The sequence below is a fragment of the Onychostoma macrolepis genome, chromosome 03, assembly GCF_012432095.1.
Source record: "Onychostoma macrolepis isolate SWU-2019 chromosome 03, ASM1243209v1, whole genome shotgun sequence".
In the NCBI taxonomy this organism is placed as follows: domain Eukaryota; kingdom Metazoa; phylum Chordata; class Actinopteri; order Cypriniformes; family Cyprinidae; genus Onychostoma; species Onychostoma macrolepis.
This window is the reverse complement of record NC_081157.1, coordinates 32,567,877-32,583,651: the sequence shown is the minus strand read 5'-3', so window position 1 is coordinate 32,583,651 and position 15,775 is coordinate 32,567,877. Positions and strand designations below refer to the sequence as shown.

General features: G+C 35.8%; 1 protein-coding gene across 1 annotated transcript in view; it reads left to right on the top strand.

The window, feature by feature from the left end:
- The first annotated feature begins 7,302 nt into the window (after nt 1–7,302).
- Nucleotides 7,303–15,775, top strand: part of si:dkeyp-72e1.9 (syntaxin-binding protein 4) — a 51,879-nt gene continuing 43,406 nt past the window's right edge. The window contains exon 1 of the mRNA XM_058771461.1: nt 7,303–7,558. Within this exon, the coding sequence (XP_058627444.1) occupies nt 7,494–7,558 (65 nt within the window). The 5' untranslated portion in view covers nt 7,303–7,493. The remainder of the gene's footprint in view (nt 7,559–15,775) is intronic.

Genomic DNA, 15,775 nt, shown 5'->3' with positions numbered 1-15,775 from the left:
AGTTTACATAACCTGTTCAACCTTTGTTTGGGATGCAGCTACTTTGTAAGACTCAGCGTCATGAAGAGTTTTAAAAGCAAGACCTCTTCTTAAAGTGATTGCTGATGTTAAACTTCCTGAGCAGTTTTCATTTTTATAGCTGGTACATATCGTTAATAGTTTTAAAATATCGCAATTGTTTCTGAACAGGGCCTCACACTCAGAGCAGCTAAGTCGTCACTAGGGGACCGTTTTTAATGCCAACAGAGGAAAAGTCATGAGAACCGGGTATTGTTGGATGGCTAGAAACAATGAGTCATCGGGGGGGGGTGTATGTGTGCATTTGTGTGTGTTCCAGTGCCTGTTTTTGAATGGAAGCAGATGGAAACGCAACAGAAATACTGGTTTGGTGTTCAGTATCTCCCTTACTATTCCATTTTACACCATGCCTTAGGCTTCACGCCATATAAATAATAAGGTCTTTCTTTCAAAGACTATTTCAGCAGGTGTCAGATGAAGACTGCAATCCAACATAAACAAGCGTACATGGGTAAACAGCAGGTGACAAATTATTTCAGAGGGTGTATAATTTGAAGTGTTAGCATTAGCTGACCCAGTATGCATTTTGATTGTCTGAATTAAAGATAATCAAAGAATAATGTGATACAGGGTAAGCTCCAGAAGTCCATAAATTAGACTGAAAAAATATCCTAGTGTCCATAGACTTCATCCCTCAAATGCAGTGAGCATTTGAATTGACCGCAAACCCAATTCAAATCAGAATATTTAAATATATTATGCTAATATTTACACTGATGCAACTTCCTGATCATGCCAGTCTCAGAGAAGCTAAAGTGCATTTAAGCATGCACCAGGGTTTTAATAATCTGCTTTGCCTTTAGTGCAGTGACAAAATATTTAATTTTAACTTCTTGTTTATATGAAATGAGTCTTTGTGCATGAAAATATTTGTATGGTTTGGGGATGTTTATAGCATTAAAAAAACTGCAAACCCCTGCATCAGAATACAGTCTGCAAATTGTAAAATTATTTCAGTATTCACAGTTATGATGGTAACAAGAGCTTCCATAATGCCTGACACTTTAGAAGACATGAAATGTGTTATAGTCCTATCTTACTACGGCGATAATGAATATAGCTGCGCGGCAATGTGATATCACTACTTTAAAGGAATGCCCAAAGATAAGCTACAACTGTGTGAAATTGGCTAGAAGTGAACACAGTCCATTCCAAGGGCTTAAATATTAACTTTGTCATGTACCCAAACCTACCATGCAGCGTTTATTTACAACACCTCTAGAGTGATCAGATGCCAATTGTTACACTGGGATCTAGAGTCTCTTTCAATGGCCCACAGAGTTTCTTCTGTGCCAGATGTGCTTGTATGGACTGTCTCTTCAACTGGTGTGGCCACATTCTAGCGGTTACACACATGCTATAAGTGAAAAGGGCAAGAAATATATTTGTCATCACATTATGCAAATAAATAGGTGTTTGCATGCGCCGCTGATAATGAATACTGTTCAGTGTAAGTGGTTCTGGAACCAAGAATTTCTGAAACAGGTGAAAGGCCGGAATTCCCTTACACACCCATATGGTGCAGGTGAGGAATGGAGGCGATTAGAGCTCCTGACTGACATGCGTGGATCATTATGCCAACACAACTCAGCGGCGAAACCTGTGCGGCCAGATTTGAAGTTCCGTAGTGAATTTATGTGTGTGGGTTTTTTAACATTCCTCTGCCAGGATGGGCCTGCTTTGGAACTCAACACACCCTATGCAAAGTTGTAATGATGAGCTTGTGTGCAATCAGCCATCGTGAAGTGAAGTTTTTAGTGGTGGGGGTACCAATGAACATTCATTCTCCTCCAGGAGAGAGTCTTGTCTGTGATAAACGTGTAGTATGGACTATGGGGTGTGTACTTCCTGTCTCTCAGTGCAAGGTGCATTGTCCAAACATGGGTGGAGAGAGTTCAAACAGGTAGACGTGGGCTATCAACCAAAACAGACTGTCCATACTCAACATTTTAAGAACAAAGCATGCATTTCATACCAAGGATTCCTTAAAATCTTCCATTAACAGACAAACGTATACAGTATAAGTTAACATTTGATTGGAACATAAATAAGCAAAAAGCAAGTCATTTACATTATTGATTCATATATATTTTTAAAATATATGTATAAATCACTCTCATCAATATCCTAATTTCAAATGGGAGAGGAGTGTCGGTTTTTACGGGTGTGAAGATTAAAGGTTCAATGGCAGGAGTGTCAGCACTTGTTTTGTTAAACACACAACAGACACTGAAGGTGTGTCGCACAGTTTCTCTTAGCAATATGTGCCTAAATAAATGCACCTAGAAACTATAAAGTGCAAATATGCTACCTATCCACTGTGGTATGTTAAGACATTGTTGGTGGCAACACAGCTTTTGTCTCTGTAGGGAATACCATTTAGTCTTGAAGCCCTGCTTTACACTTGTTTAATATAAAAGTGACACTTGTGGTCTTTAGACAGATTACTTATCCTCTCTTTCTTTAGGTCATTGAGGAACATTTACAATCACTGAATATGCTGTTTCAGTAAGAGGCCAAGAAAGGTCATTACTATTAAGTGTTATGTTTTAGTCTGGCTAAAGCAGTAACTTATAATGTAAATGCTGCTTATTATGTAAATGATTACGTAAAAGTCCGACTGAAATCATTCAGTTTGTGAAGTTGAGATAATATGACTGTTGCTCGTCTTCACCCAGCATGTATACAAATCGGACTAGAATTGACCTCATCGTTGTGTGTTTGCTCTACAATATTCACCTTGTGAAGTTTTTCCAGAAAAAAAGTGCATTGTCCACTGTCAGTAACAATAAACAAATCAATAGTGATGCATGAAGCACCACTCACACAGAAGTCCCACACTTGAACCAGATGTGAAATTTGTGTGGGGAAATGTTTTGCCCTTACGTGAAAATCCTGTTCATGTGGATTCATATTGGCGAGTAAATGGCAATGGTAAATGTCACCATACCATTAGTGTTTTGTTGCATAAAATGCAGTTTTGGTGAGAGGCTGAGTAAGGTCATTACATGCACTTTAACAGTTCCGTTTCAGTCAAATTAAAGCAATAGTTCATCATGTAAATGCTTTAGTCTGACTGATACTGTAACAATTGGATGATTCAGTTCATGAAGTCAGACTAGATAATGTGATTGTAGCTCAACTTTGTCCAGCATGTATACACATAAATCTTATTGCAATTGGCCCTCGCCATTATGTATTTGCTCTGAAAAACAGAAATGCCACGCTACATGCATTTAATCTTTGAAAGTCAATCATTTGGCAGAGAGATAATGATTATAACTGTGAATGTGAACATACTTAATTACTGACCCAGTGATAGTCACTTCCTACTTTTCCACATTATTCACCTTAGAAAAATTTTGCCAGCAAAAAGGTCCATTGTCCATTGTCATTAGTGATGTGTGAAGCACCCGGTGTTGGGGAGTAACTAGTTACATGTAATGGTGTTACATCATTTAATTACAAAATAACTGTAACTGTAATGCGTAAAAAATGTGTAAATTAGTTATTTACGAAAACATTTTAATGATTGCAAAGAGGGTTACATCTGAATATTTTCACACACACATACAGATTTGATTGATTTCTTTCCCAAATTGCATTGACTGCTCTAAAATATAAGACACCAATATTTCAGGAGTTTAGGACACATGCTTATTTCATAACTCTTTTATTTCCTATTTGGGTTTATTCATATGCTTTATTTTTTTTTTTAGACTAACTGTTTTTTTTCCCCAAGGCAGTGTTTCCTGTCATAGTTATGCAAAGATTTGATTTCAAGAACAGTACGATAGCTATTTAACTATTTTTTGTTATGATTATGATTGCAAATCTGTATTTAACCTCAAAATGTAAAAGTAAAAGAGGTGCTAACGCCTGATTTTGTGTTGGGTGTGCTTTAAAATGAAATGTTTATAATCTTAATTCAATTGATGAAGGATTTTGAAAGTCTGACAGTAATCAGTGTCGAGTACTACTGTAAGGTTAACCCTATCAAGTTTAAATGTTTAAAAATGATTAACAGTTAAAAACATTAATTGGAAATTTAGAAAAGTATCCAAAGAGTAATCAAATGCAATCAGTTACATTACTTTAATAAAGTAATTGTAATAGTTACCCTACTTATTACATTTTAAACAGGGTAACCTGTAATCTGTAACCTATTACAGTTCCAAAGTAACCTTCCCAACACTGGAAGCACTGCTCACACAGAATTCACTTTCAAACAAAGCTGCATTTATTTGGTCAACACAAATTTGAGTGAAAAATTTAACCTTGACCTTTAACCTTACACAAACTTCCCAATCGTGTGATTTTCTATTGAAATGACTATATACCGCCAACAGAATTTCACAGAGCAAATGTAAATGTGACCTCACCTGTTGGGCTCAATTTTAGTAACATTATTTTATTTTATTTTATGTGGTAAATGTGTGTTTTAGCTACATGGTAGTACCACATTTCGACGCTGTTGGGGTCGGGAACTCTTTTGGGCATGCAGAGCGAGTCCAGAGAATGGCTGAATCCTCCCCGAGACTGTGGACAAAGCAGGATGCCAAGGCTCAGTGAGTTTGAAAACCTCCCAAAGACCCTCTGACACACAAAACTGCTGTGTTGCAGCAATCCTGTTACGACCCAGCCACAGTTCAGCAAACCAGACTGTCCATGGTCTCAAATCTCAACAGAGCAATGATTATCAGCCGCCGTTGGCTAATCACTCTATTCATCCCTTCAGAATTTGCTTTTGTTTTTGGCATCGTAGAATGTCATAAGCCTGGAAATCTGTTTGGAAATTGTACAGCTGAAAGCAACTATGTAAGTTCAACAAGTATGTATAAAAGAGTAATGGAGTGGCATTGACACATACGGGTGACAACCACACCCAGGTCAAGAATGAGACTGAGAAGGAACCTGCTCGGCTGGGTCAAACATTGCAGACAGTGCAGCCCCACCTACATTCTAGAACGGGGAAGGTCTGATAAAACCAGCCAATCCTGCCCAGCCCCAGCCATTCATTTTAATTAAAGAGAGTGTTAAACGTGCTTTAGAGTTTTGTGACTAATATGCTGTGTTGAAAACATTACTTTAGGGAACCTGCTGTCAAAAGCTATGATTCTTCTCTGCTTGCTTAAGACAGAAAAGGAACATTGCTTTACAGATAAGGAGGGATGTTGACAGAGTGATTGTGAACGCAGAGTAATGTACACTGATCTACTATACTATCTGAAACATGCTGCCACACCCATCTTGTCACTCTTTCTATCACTTTTCGCCTCACATCGTGGGCTTGCTCTCAAATTTAACACAGACCTGAAATGATGCACTCTTGGATTAAAAGCAGAGTGTAGACAAACTGATTAAGTGCCAGACATCTATAACATGTGACACACATCTTAAATACTGTGCAGAACAGAAGTATACATGCACTGATGTCTCACTTAAGCAGCAATAGCCTATAAATACCTGTTCTCTGCGCGTTACCAAACATCACCACTAGGGGGAGTAGCATCGTTTGGAAAGGTATTTCGTCTCAGTTTTGCGCCATCATTTAGAATATAAACAAAATAGAAGATAAAATGTGTGTTTGAAGATAAACAAGATACATTTAAGATACAACTATTGGTGGTAATTATTATTCATATTCTGAGATAAATTCTGATGACCAGGCTAATCAGAATTTTGACTTGAAAGAATTGGCTCAAATACAACAAATACAAGCTCTTTTACATTGTAAATATAAATGCAACAAATTTGATCTCTTTGACTTTTTTTAACCGTGGTAACCATAGTTAATAAAATGCTGTTAACTTACTATTAGTCACACACAGGCAGATTCAACACCCTCCTTTTAGTGTAAAGTTGCTATACATGGTTAAAAAAATGCAAGAAAAGACAGACCAATCAGAATTCAGTATGCAAATAGCTGTGAGAAAGAACATAGAGCAAGATTCTGTATGCAAATATTATGTTAATTTGGAATGTTGAACATTCTTTCAAGTGAAAGGGAGAATTTTATACATGTGATGCGACCATGGTCCACAAAACAGTCATAAGGGTCATTTTTTCAAAATGACATAGGACAATATTTGGCTGAGATACAACTATTTGAAAATCTGGAATCTGATTCTGAGGGTGCAAAAAAAAATTTCATAAAAATAAAAATTCAGAAAATTCAGAAAATCGCTTGTTGTCCAAATGCAGTTCTTAGCAAAGCATATTACTAATCAAAAATTAAGTTTTGATATATTTACGGTAGTAAATTTACAAAATATCTTCATGGAACATGAAAAGAAAAATCGATAATTTGGACCCATACAATGTATTGTTGGCTGTTGCTACAAATATACCCGTGCTACTTAAGACTGGTTTTGTGGTCCAGGGTCACATATTATTAAGCACATTTACAAAGGTCACCAAGTTCACCAAACTGAAATGTTCTCAAAAAGTTAAATAATTGAGCATTAGAAGTTTGTCTATGCATTACTGCCATTATCCATGTTTCTTTACACTACTTACACTATGAGTCCTGTCCTTTATTAATTTATGATTTTACATTAACTACAATAGGCCTAACTATAGTATTTTCAACAAAGTGTGATTATCATGGTAAATGTGTGATTAAAGTAATTACAAACAGTGACAGTTTATGCACTAAAAGAACAAATGTAGACACAGGTTTTGATTTAGCTTACAGTGTGAAGCTACAGGGACAGATAGGCTATTGGTGTTACAAACAAATGTCTATGTGAGGAAATTGGAAACTCCCCTGGTGTTTTGGCTGCAGTGCAGCAGATCTCTTAGGACAGGTCAAAAGCCTTACTATTAATCTCAGTTACCTGAAGCTGAACGGTCATATGGCGTCACCTCATATGGCGTCTGACTGCACACTTAGCTATACAAACTATTGTCTCTATATAGCCTATTTATCCATGCCTCAAATTTTAGTTAGCTACCTATCTCAGCAACAAGCCTATATGTGATGCCTTAAAATGCTCTCTAGAATAGTTTTTGAGAGGCAATCAGTGAATCTGATCCTCACACACATCTCAGTATATAGAGACGTTGACTTTACCTGGTACCTAGGAAAAGTCAAAGTAATGTGACCAGAGGGCTGTCGACAAGATGTAGATTTTGTCTAACAGACGGCCAGGTCAGCATGAAAACCACGTGTCTTACAGATTAGAAACAGGCATAGTTGAGTCTCTCTCTCTCTCTCTCTCTCTCTCTCTCTCGCCTGGCAGTTGCTGTATCGTTGATTTAATGCTGAATGAACGCTGACTCTTGAGCGATGCTGCGAACCACGAGCATGACATGAAATCGCGGTGATGTGTCTGATGGTAATATTTGGAGGCAGCATTTAATTCCGTTTCCAGAGCAGACTATTTTTAACCTTAACGTTTCTGTTGGATGCAATGTCCTATCTGAACCCCCGGGGAAGAGAGCTCGAGCGTTTTGATGGACTTTCGCTCATTTACTGGTAAGAACTGAATATGTTTGTAGAGTTGTGCATGCCGTCTGTTTATTTTTCTTTGTCATTTCAGGCATTAAATTTAGTGTAAACTGTAATATTCATATAAAGTCTCAAGCTGTATATGTAACAAGTGAAGATCTTTTAATGAAAAGCATGGAGTACATACAGTACTGTTCACATAACGTTAGCGACGAGGTCCCGCTATTTCTCAGAGGACAGGTATCTGTGAGTTTCTTCACATTGTCTGGTTTTTTGTGGCATTGGCAATTTTTGAAAGAAAGAGTCGCTTCAAAAAATTAGAAGTCAAGTTCGCACGCAATAAAAGCATGTTTAGTTATTCAACCAAAAAGTACATCTGACCAAAAAAGAAGAAGAAGAAAAGAAAAAAAATTGTCATTTTGCGTCTATAAAGAGCCTATACGTACAGTATATAGATGAAGTTAACCGTATCTTTATGGTGCTTGCTTTTTTGCAAGCACAAGGGATTTTTGATGGCAAGAACCCCAAATATGATCATTCCCCCGCCTATATAAAGGCATAGCCTAATTATATTTTCATAAAGACTTGCATGTACTGAAAACTCAAGTATTAAGCCTGATATAATATAGTCAATATTATTCATTCAACTTTATTTCCAAACTCAAGGTCCATTAGCAAGAAACACACAATACAAATCAATACACATTAAAAAAGACAGCTATTGTTTTCCAAAATTAAATAGGCTAATTGTTGTAAATAACTATGTTGTTGGTATTTTAATTGTCAGTAGCCTATATTAAAGAAATGATTTAATATCTGGAGGATATTTACATTGCATATTTTCTACCCACTATTAGAGTAATGTAAAATGTTTAAACCTTTGAAAAAGATGTGTTTTCAACGTACTTCAGTTTACTTTTCAAAGTAGGTTTTCAAATACTTAGTATTAAAAATCGAGGCTGTTATGTGAATAAAACAGTTTATAGTGATTTAACCTAATGATTTCAACCAGCATTTCGAAAGCACAAACAATACATTCTGCTAATGTATTAAACATGTTTCATCAAAATCTTAAGGTAACAAAATAACTTTGACAACCCTAATTTCTTTTCTCTCTCAAAATGTCGGGATTATGCCTAAGCACGTACCCCTTTGCCCCCAGGTAGTCAGTTTTAAAATTGTAATTTTAGCCTGTTTTAAATACAGTATGGCACAGATTTTTTTGTTTGTTTGTTTACATCTAGAGACATTACTCAAATGTAGATAAGGTGTACATTTAAGGTGAGTAAGGTGAAGGGTTTTTAACACAGCTTACGGTTGTCAGCAGCCTTCAAATTCATATGGAAGTCAACGAGTGCATGTGACTGACACGTGGAAGCATTTCTGTGAGCGTTTTTGAATATTTTACTCATTTATATTAAAAGATAAGAATAGCTAACAGTGTGTGTACCTGAGAATGATTCTGCCCGGTGACGTGCTAAATTTAGAGTTTGGTGACCGGGACTTGAATAGACTGTTGGGAAGAGTAGGAGACTTAGAGAAGTGATGCTGTCCATGACCTGAAGAGACAGTCTAAACATCACAGCAGGTCACCGGAATAGTGGATATTTACTCAGTTTATACAAATGCACATGTCTAGACAAAACCAAACTTCCTTAACACTGTGAGGTCTGTAGAGCTGTGCTGAACAGACTTGAATAAAAAGCATGTCGTTTTTGAAAAAAAAAACCAAACAAACAAAAAAAATCTATTATTTCTAAATTTAACATTATAACATCTTTAAAATATAACAAAATGTAAAAAAATATAACAATCTGTCTTTTCATGTTTAAATCTGGTTCCAGTTTGCCTCAAGATGCTTAGGTTTCATTATGCCATTTTTTAGTCTTTTAATGTTGTTTAATTGGACATTTAATTTGTACTTCAACTTCATAATGTTGGAGAATTGTCACTTTTTATCAATAACTCAAATGTTATTTATTCTATGCTAAAATAGTGAACTAAGGAAACGTGTATATTGCATGTACTTGAGAATATGTGTAGGAGTAACACCGTAAAAACTTGCGTGTAAATCATTGATCTGATAATGGAGACGGTGTCTGTATCTTGTGAGCGCTGTGCTCAAATAATACAAAATTAACTTAATCGCTTAAAGATGCTGTTTGATTGACGCTGAAGTTAATCATCTCATCCTCACACACCTGTGATGCTTGTGCCGCAAATAGCATAACAAATGAACATTTTTAATAGTGACTTTATTTACCATTGTTTTTACCTGCATATGGTCTTTCACAAACATTGCATCATGTTCATTGCTGATGTTGCACTTGGAAAATTATTGCATTTCTTTTGGCTTTGACTTTCTGATTTGAAACAAATATAAACCAACCACAGGAGAGGATTAGCTGTGTACAACATCATGCTTCTGGTTTGTGTTTTGTCCAGTTTTTGCAGAATGAAACTCATACCCAGTGTAAAAGTTTTGGACCTGTATGAAGTTTTCAGGAAAGGCCTCCCTCTACCACAGGGGTGTCCAATCCAGTCTTGCTCCTGGAGAGCCACTGTCCTGCAGAGTTTAGCTCCAAACTCAGTTAAACACACCTGAACCAGCTAATCAAGGTCTTAATGGGCATACTAGAAACCTCCAGGCAGGTGTGTTGAGGCAAGTTGGAGCCAAACACAGCAGGACAGTGACTCTTAAGGACCGAGTTTGGACACCCCTGCTTTACCATGAAGCTTCAGTGTTTTTGTGTGTGTGTGATTGCATGAGTCTGTGACTGTTATGTGAATATCTGTGGATTAAATACTTGACAGCATTATACATCGAAAACATTTATTTGAAACAATTTTCTCTCAGAAATTACTTGTAAATTTCACAAATAATTAAAACAATAAAATAAAATAAGTGATTTAAACATGAAATTTTAAGTTGAAAATCTTTAGTATATTCTTGTGAAATGTACTCCAGTAATCTGTTTAAAAAATAAATAAATAAAATGACAGTGTATAGCACACTATGTGCACACAGCTTTGAATGCGACCTTTTTTCTCTGGATTAGAACAGACACAGTCAGCACTAAATCTTTATCTGCATGGTGCATTTTTTAATTGATTTGTCCCATGTTTTTGGTAGTAGCCATTATCAATGAATCAACATCATATTTTTGCTGACTTAGCTGATTTTTTATTTTTATCAGCCTTGTTAGTCTCGGCATTGCCTAATAATAAGGCTTTGTTGACTGGTTCGTTGCGTCAGCTTTGATGAGATTCATTGATTTCTCTGCTTTTTGCTACGTTGTTAGACAGTCATTAAAAACAGGCATGTTTTACAGTAGCTGACTGTTAGGGTTTAGTATATATATATATATATATATATATATATATATATATATATATATATATTTAATATTCACAGTTCATACACCTTTATTGCCGCTAAAGAAGTTTGAATTTATTCATCTGTTGTATTTTTGTCAGATCAAAATATATTGTGATTTCTTTCCCTCTTCTTTGCTTTCAGCAAAAATTAGACCATTAATAGACATGTTGGACCAAAATCGTCTCATTAAATTGCAATCTCAGTCCTTCCGTGATATGAGAAAAATAATTCCAACAATCCCTTCATGATTGTTCATCCCATTCAGTGTTGTTTTATGCTGACAGCATCAAGCGTGATTAAAAGTGGATGATATGTTGTGACATTTCCTGGGATGTGTTTCTGTTTGTTACCTATGGAGGGCAGTCATGGGCCCAGAATGCAGCAGTTAGTAAACAGGTCAGACTGGCCTGTCAGACTGTTTCAGATTAACCCATTTCACCACACTCGGTGGTCCAGCATGGAAACTTGGCTCCTGAGTAAAGCTGCCACCCTCATTTCCCATTCTTCATTACTGCAATGGGTGGCACGTTTACTGAGCTTTGCCTTGATGAAAAACAAGAAGCGGGACTGGCCAAAAACTGACATAGTGTGTCTCCACCTCTCCGCTGTTATGATTTCTCAATGTGGACTGGATTATCCGATAATCTGATAACAACCCACTGTGCAGATTTGGTGATTAAAGTTCTGATGCAATGGGTAGTTGCCATGGCTGCTGGAAGGAAAGGGGATAGTACGCATGCGTGTATTGTGGTTCATGCTAGTTTAGCTTGTGTTTAGGTGTGTGCATGTATTTGCAGTCAGAGACACTAATATATATTTTTACATATATATTCTTACATTTTTTACATACATATTTTTGACTGGTTGACATGACTTGCTGTTTCTGTGTTCTCAGGGTGTCTAAATTGTCTTATTAAATATATCATTTGTTGTTTAAACTTTGCTTGAACAAATATTTCGTCTCGTTACTGTGTTTTTTTTTTTACAGTAAACTAATAATAATTTATTATTTAACTAATTCAAATTGAATAACTAAAATCTAAAATAAAGACTGCTATTTAAAATGATTAAAGAATATGTATTTATTTATGTGTATGAGAAATTGGTAACATGTTTCTAGTTCATTCAGTAGTAGGCATGAATTCTGACAAAAAATATTTTTTTGCTAGCACCATATTTATATTATGTAGGCTATGTTTTTTGTTTTTTTAAGGGCTCTTAAGTGTAAAATGGATTAATATTTTTCCCTGCCTGATGTCTTTCAGGTCACAGCGTAGGATTTTGAGACTGTGTGTGTGTTCTTGTGATGCCATTAGTCAATCAGTGTTGTCGTGACATCAGTTCCACTCCAGCGTAATTAGTCACATGGCATTTACAGCTCAGGTGATTGGCTCAAAAGCCGATGTTTAGAAATGAATGCCAAAGAGCAAAGATAGCAGATATATTATTCAAATGATTAAACATGCGGTTTTCATATTATTTGGGAGACTAGTTATAAAATTCATATTTTTAAAAAGCATTGAAACTAACAGGTTAAATCAAAAAGTCAATTAATTGCTACAAAATATGCATAATGTTAATAACTTACGCATTTATACACAGTTACGCATTTGTCAAAGATTTCAACACAAACCATCATCATTTAAGCCTAAAACAAGTATATGATTTTCATGCTACTTGTTTGTTAAATCTCACCCATCCATATATGTGTGTGTTGCACAATGGATAATACACGTATATTGTTTACGGTTCCTACAAGTTCTGATCAGTATGAACAGAGTGACGATGGAGAACAATCTTTTCTATTGTAAGACTTCCATTTCAGATAAGCCTAATATATAATTAATATACAGCCATAGTAAACACTTTACATTATCACAATAAATACTCAGTCTATGGCAATAAATCATGATATAGATACATGGCCCATATAAATTCATTCTCTGCATCATGAGAAATCACATGGACAGACAATCTGTCATGAATCATCATTCACAGGATTTACAGCTTCAGAGATTTAAGAGGGTTGAAGGGCTGTTGGCTTTCTGAGATTCTTGAGTGGTGAGATATAGGATACTTTGCAGCAAGAATTTATTAAATTTAGAGATACTGGTACAAATATTTACATTTAGATTTAATTATTTATTTATTTAAATTCTTTTATCCTAAGCTTCAATGAAAAAAATCTACAGCACAATGTAAGTACTGCAACTTCAACATGCATGAACATTCTACAAATTTTTTTCCTTTTGATTAATAGATGTGTATTTGTGTTATCAAACATGTTACAGCATTCTGCACTGGACAGTAATGCCAGTGTCTGACAGGCTGTGTGAGTTTGTGGATCAGGGGTGGTTGGTGGGTGAAGATTATGAAAGACATAAATAGAATACATACGTAAATATTTTGTATCATGAGTAACTGATGATTATGGCTTATTGTTTTATGTAGGATTTTTCAGAACGTTCTCTGGGACATTTGAATAGTTCATTTCAGATTGTCTTCTAGCACATAGTCTTACGCTAAGCCTTCCAGTGCTAAATATCTGCCATTCTGCCTGAGCTTTATGTTCTGTCATTCTCGGGCAGATTCTTGAATAAAGAACAGCTGCCTCCTGTATCACAGAGGCTGCCCTCAAAGACTATTTATAGACTTTTAGTATCAGGCTTTGTAAGTGTAGGCACAGTCAGTTTTTAGAGCAAATGAGATGAAAAGTCCTGTACTTCTGTTGTCAAAGTACAACTCTTTCTCTTTCTTCGTCCTGAAGTGTTTTTTTTTAAATGGGTTATGTGTTGGTTAAATGCCTATAATAAGGAATGTGGTTAATGCAATTCCAAGATTTATTTATTTTTTTGGAACTACAGAAGTTGTCGGGGAAATTAAACGTCATCATGCTGAACAGGAAAACTCATCTACTCACTTGTCCACTTTTTTTCATTGTGTTGTAATTGTGCTTCTGCAGACTACTGTAAATCAAACTTTCCAAAAGTTGTCAGACGCTTAATGGTGGTGACAGTGAAGTCATGTAAACTTTATACTGTATGTCTGGCAATTGTATATAGTTTTCGAAATCCATAAATCTTCTAGATCTTCTAGAATCTTCATCTAGATTCTAGATGAACAAAATGTATAAGAATCATAAACTTTTGTTGGTCACAGAGTGATTGAAAAATCCTCTTGACTTTTTATTTATCGAGGTAATCAGGGTGATACTACTTCCTGGTTGGCCTATAAAATTATATCATTCTTGGAGTATGAATAAGAGATAGATGGAGTCTGGTGAAGTCTGAAGATGCCTGGTGTTTCTAAGTTGTAAGAATGCATCACACATCATTGTTTTTCAGCTTTTTGAAAATACTGCCTCACAGATCTTAGTCAGGATATTTATTTTTTTCGGCTTTTCAAATAAATACAAAGCCGTGACAAATAGATATGATGCCTTAATTGGATAGTTCACCCAAAAATTAAAATTCTGTCATGATTTACTCACCCTCGTGTCGCTCCAAACTGTCATGGATTTCAAAAGATGATCATTTAACCAAACAGTTACTAACCCCAAAAAAAAACAACACTGAGACATTTATCTTCTTTTTTGTTCCACAGAAGAACGAAAGTCAGTTTTTGAACAGCATGAGTGTGAGTTCATATTTAAAAAAAATATATATTTTTATAGGTGAACTATGCTTGTAAGGTCCTGTCACCTTTTTTAAAAGATGTATTTACATCTGTCCCTCACAGTAAAATATTTTTTAAAATACTTCAGCAGTACAAACTGGAATGCTATTTTTCATTTTTAATATTTGTTTTATTTTAGTCTACCAAAACACATTTTTTTTTAGGATGAGGTGTCTGTGAAGAGGGGCGGTTGAGGTTGGGGGACCAAGGGTCTCGTGGGACTATGACCTGGCCCTGCATGTGGTTGATTGACAGGTTGTCCTAGCAGATTATTGTGCACAAAAGTACTCTGTCCAGTCATGGCTTGATATGTGAATGTGCAAATCACACTTGACATATTAACCTCATGAGAGGATTTACAGGAGAAATTTAAGGCAAGCCAGACAGAATGCTGTAGTTTAGTGTGATCATTTTTAAAATAAAGCTTATCATGGCCGGGTGTGTAAAAGCTATCCTCAAATTACATCATTACAGCCTGTGAGTTTGGCACAAGAAAGGCTTAGTCCGGTCACTCTGTGACTGCCACAGAGACTTGACAGACTGTGTACAGTAGTAGATACATTATTTATATTGTTAAATAAGACATCTGATGAAATTTTTTTCACTTTGCCTGATAACATTATCCAAGATGTAGCATTCTGTTAACTACAACACAAACAACAGGCATAAAAAACTAAAGCACACTTCTAAAGGCTGGAATACACTACATGACTTTTGCCCTGATTTCCCCCGATTTACAGTCTGGAAAAATTGCTAGTCGCTAATCTTGTGGCTTTTAGTACAACCTTGTGTGACTTGTTTTGGATTGTAGCTCAAGTTGCCAGTGAAAAGTGGACTCTGAGTCACAGGACATGTGTCGAGGTAAATGACGTTGAGGAGTTACACAGTGACAGTGCATTTAAGGGAAAGTGTCAATCTGACTCTAACTAGGGCGCAAGCAACACTGTTTGTAGAGCACTAAATGACAATAATCTCTTTTAACAGGTAGTCAGTTCATTACATCATGAATGCAGTTAGTCATTTCAAATAATGTTTTTTTAAGCCCACTAAGCATAAAGACTTGAAAACATTACACATGATATTGTAAGAATACAAAAACCTGAGTAAATTTGGACAGTGTAATCCAGATACTGTGTAATTTTACCTCAAGCATGTGTGTATAAATCTGATTGCTGTGCGAGAGGAAAGCA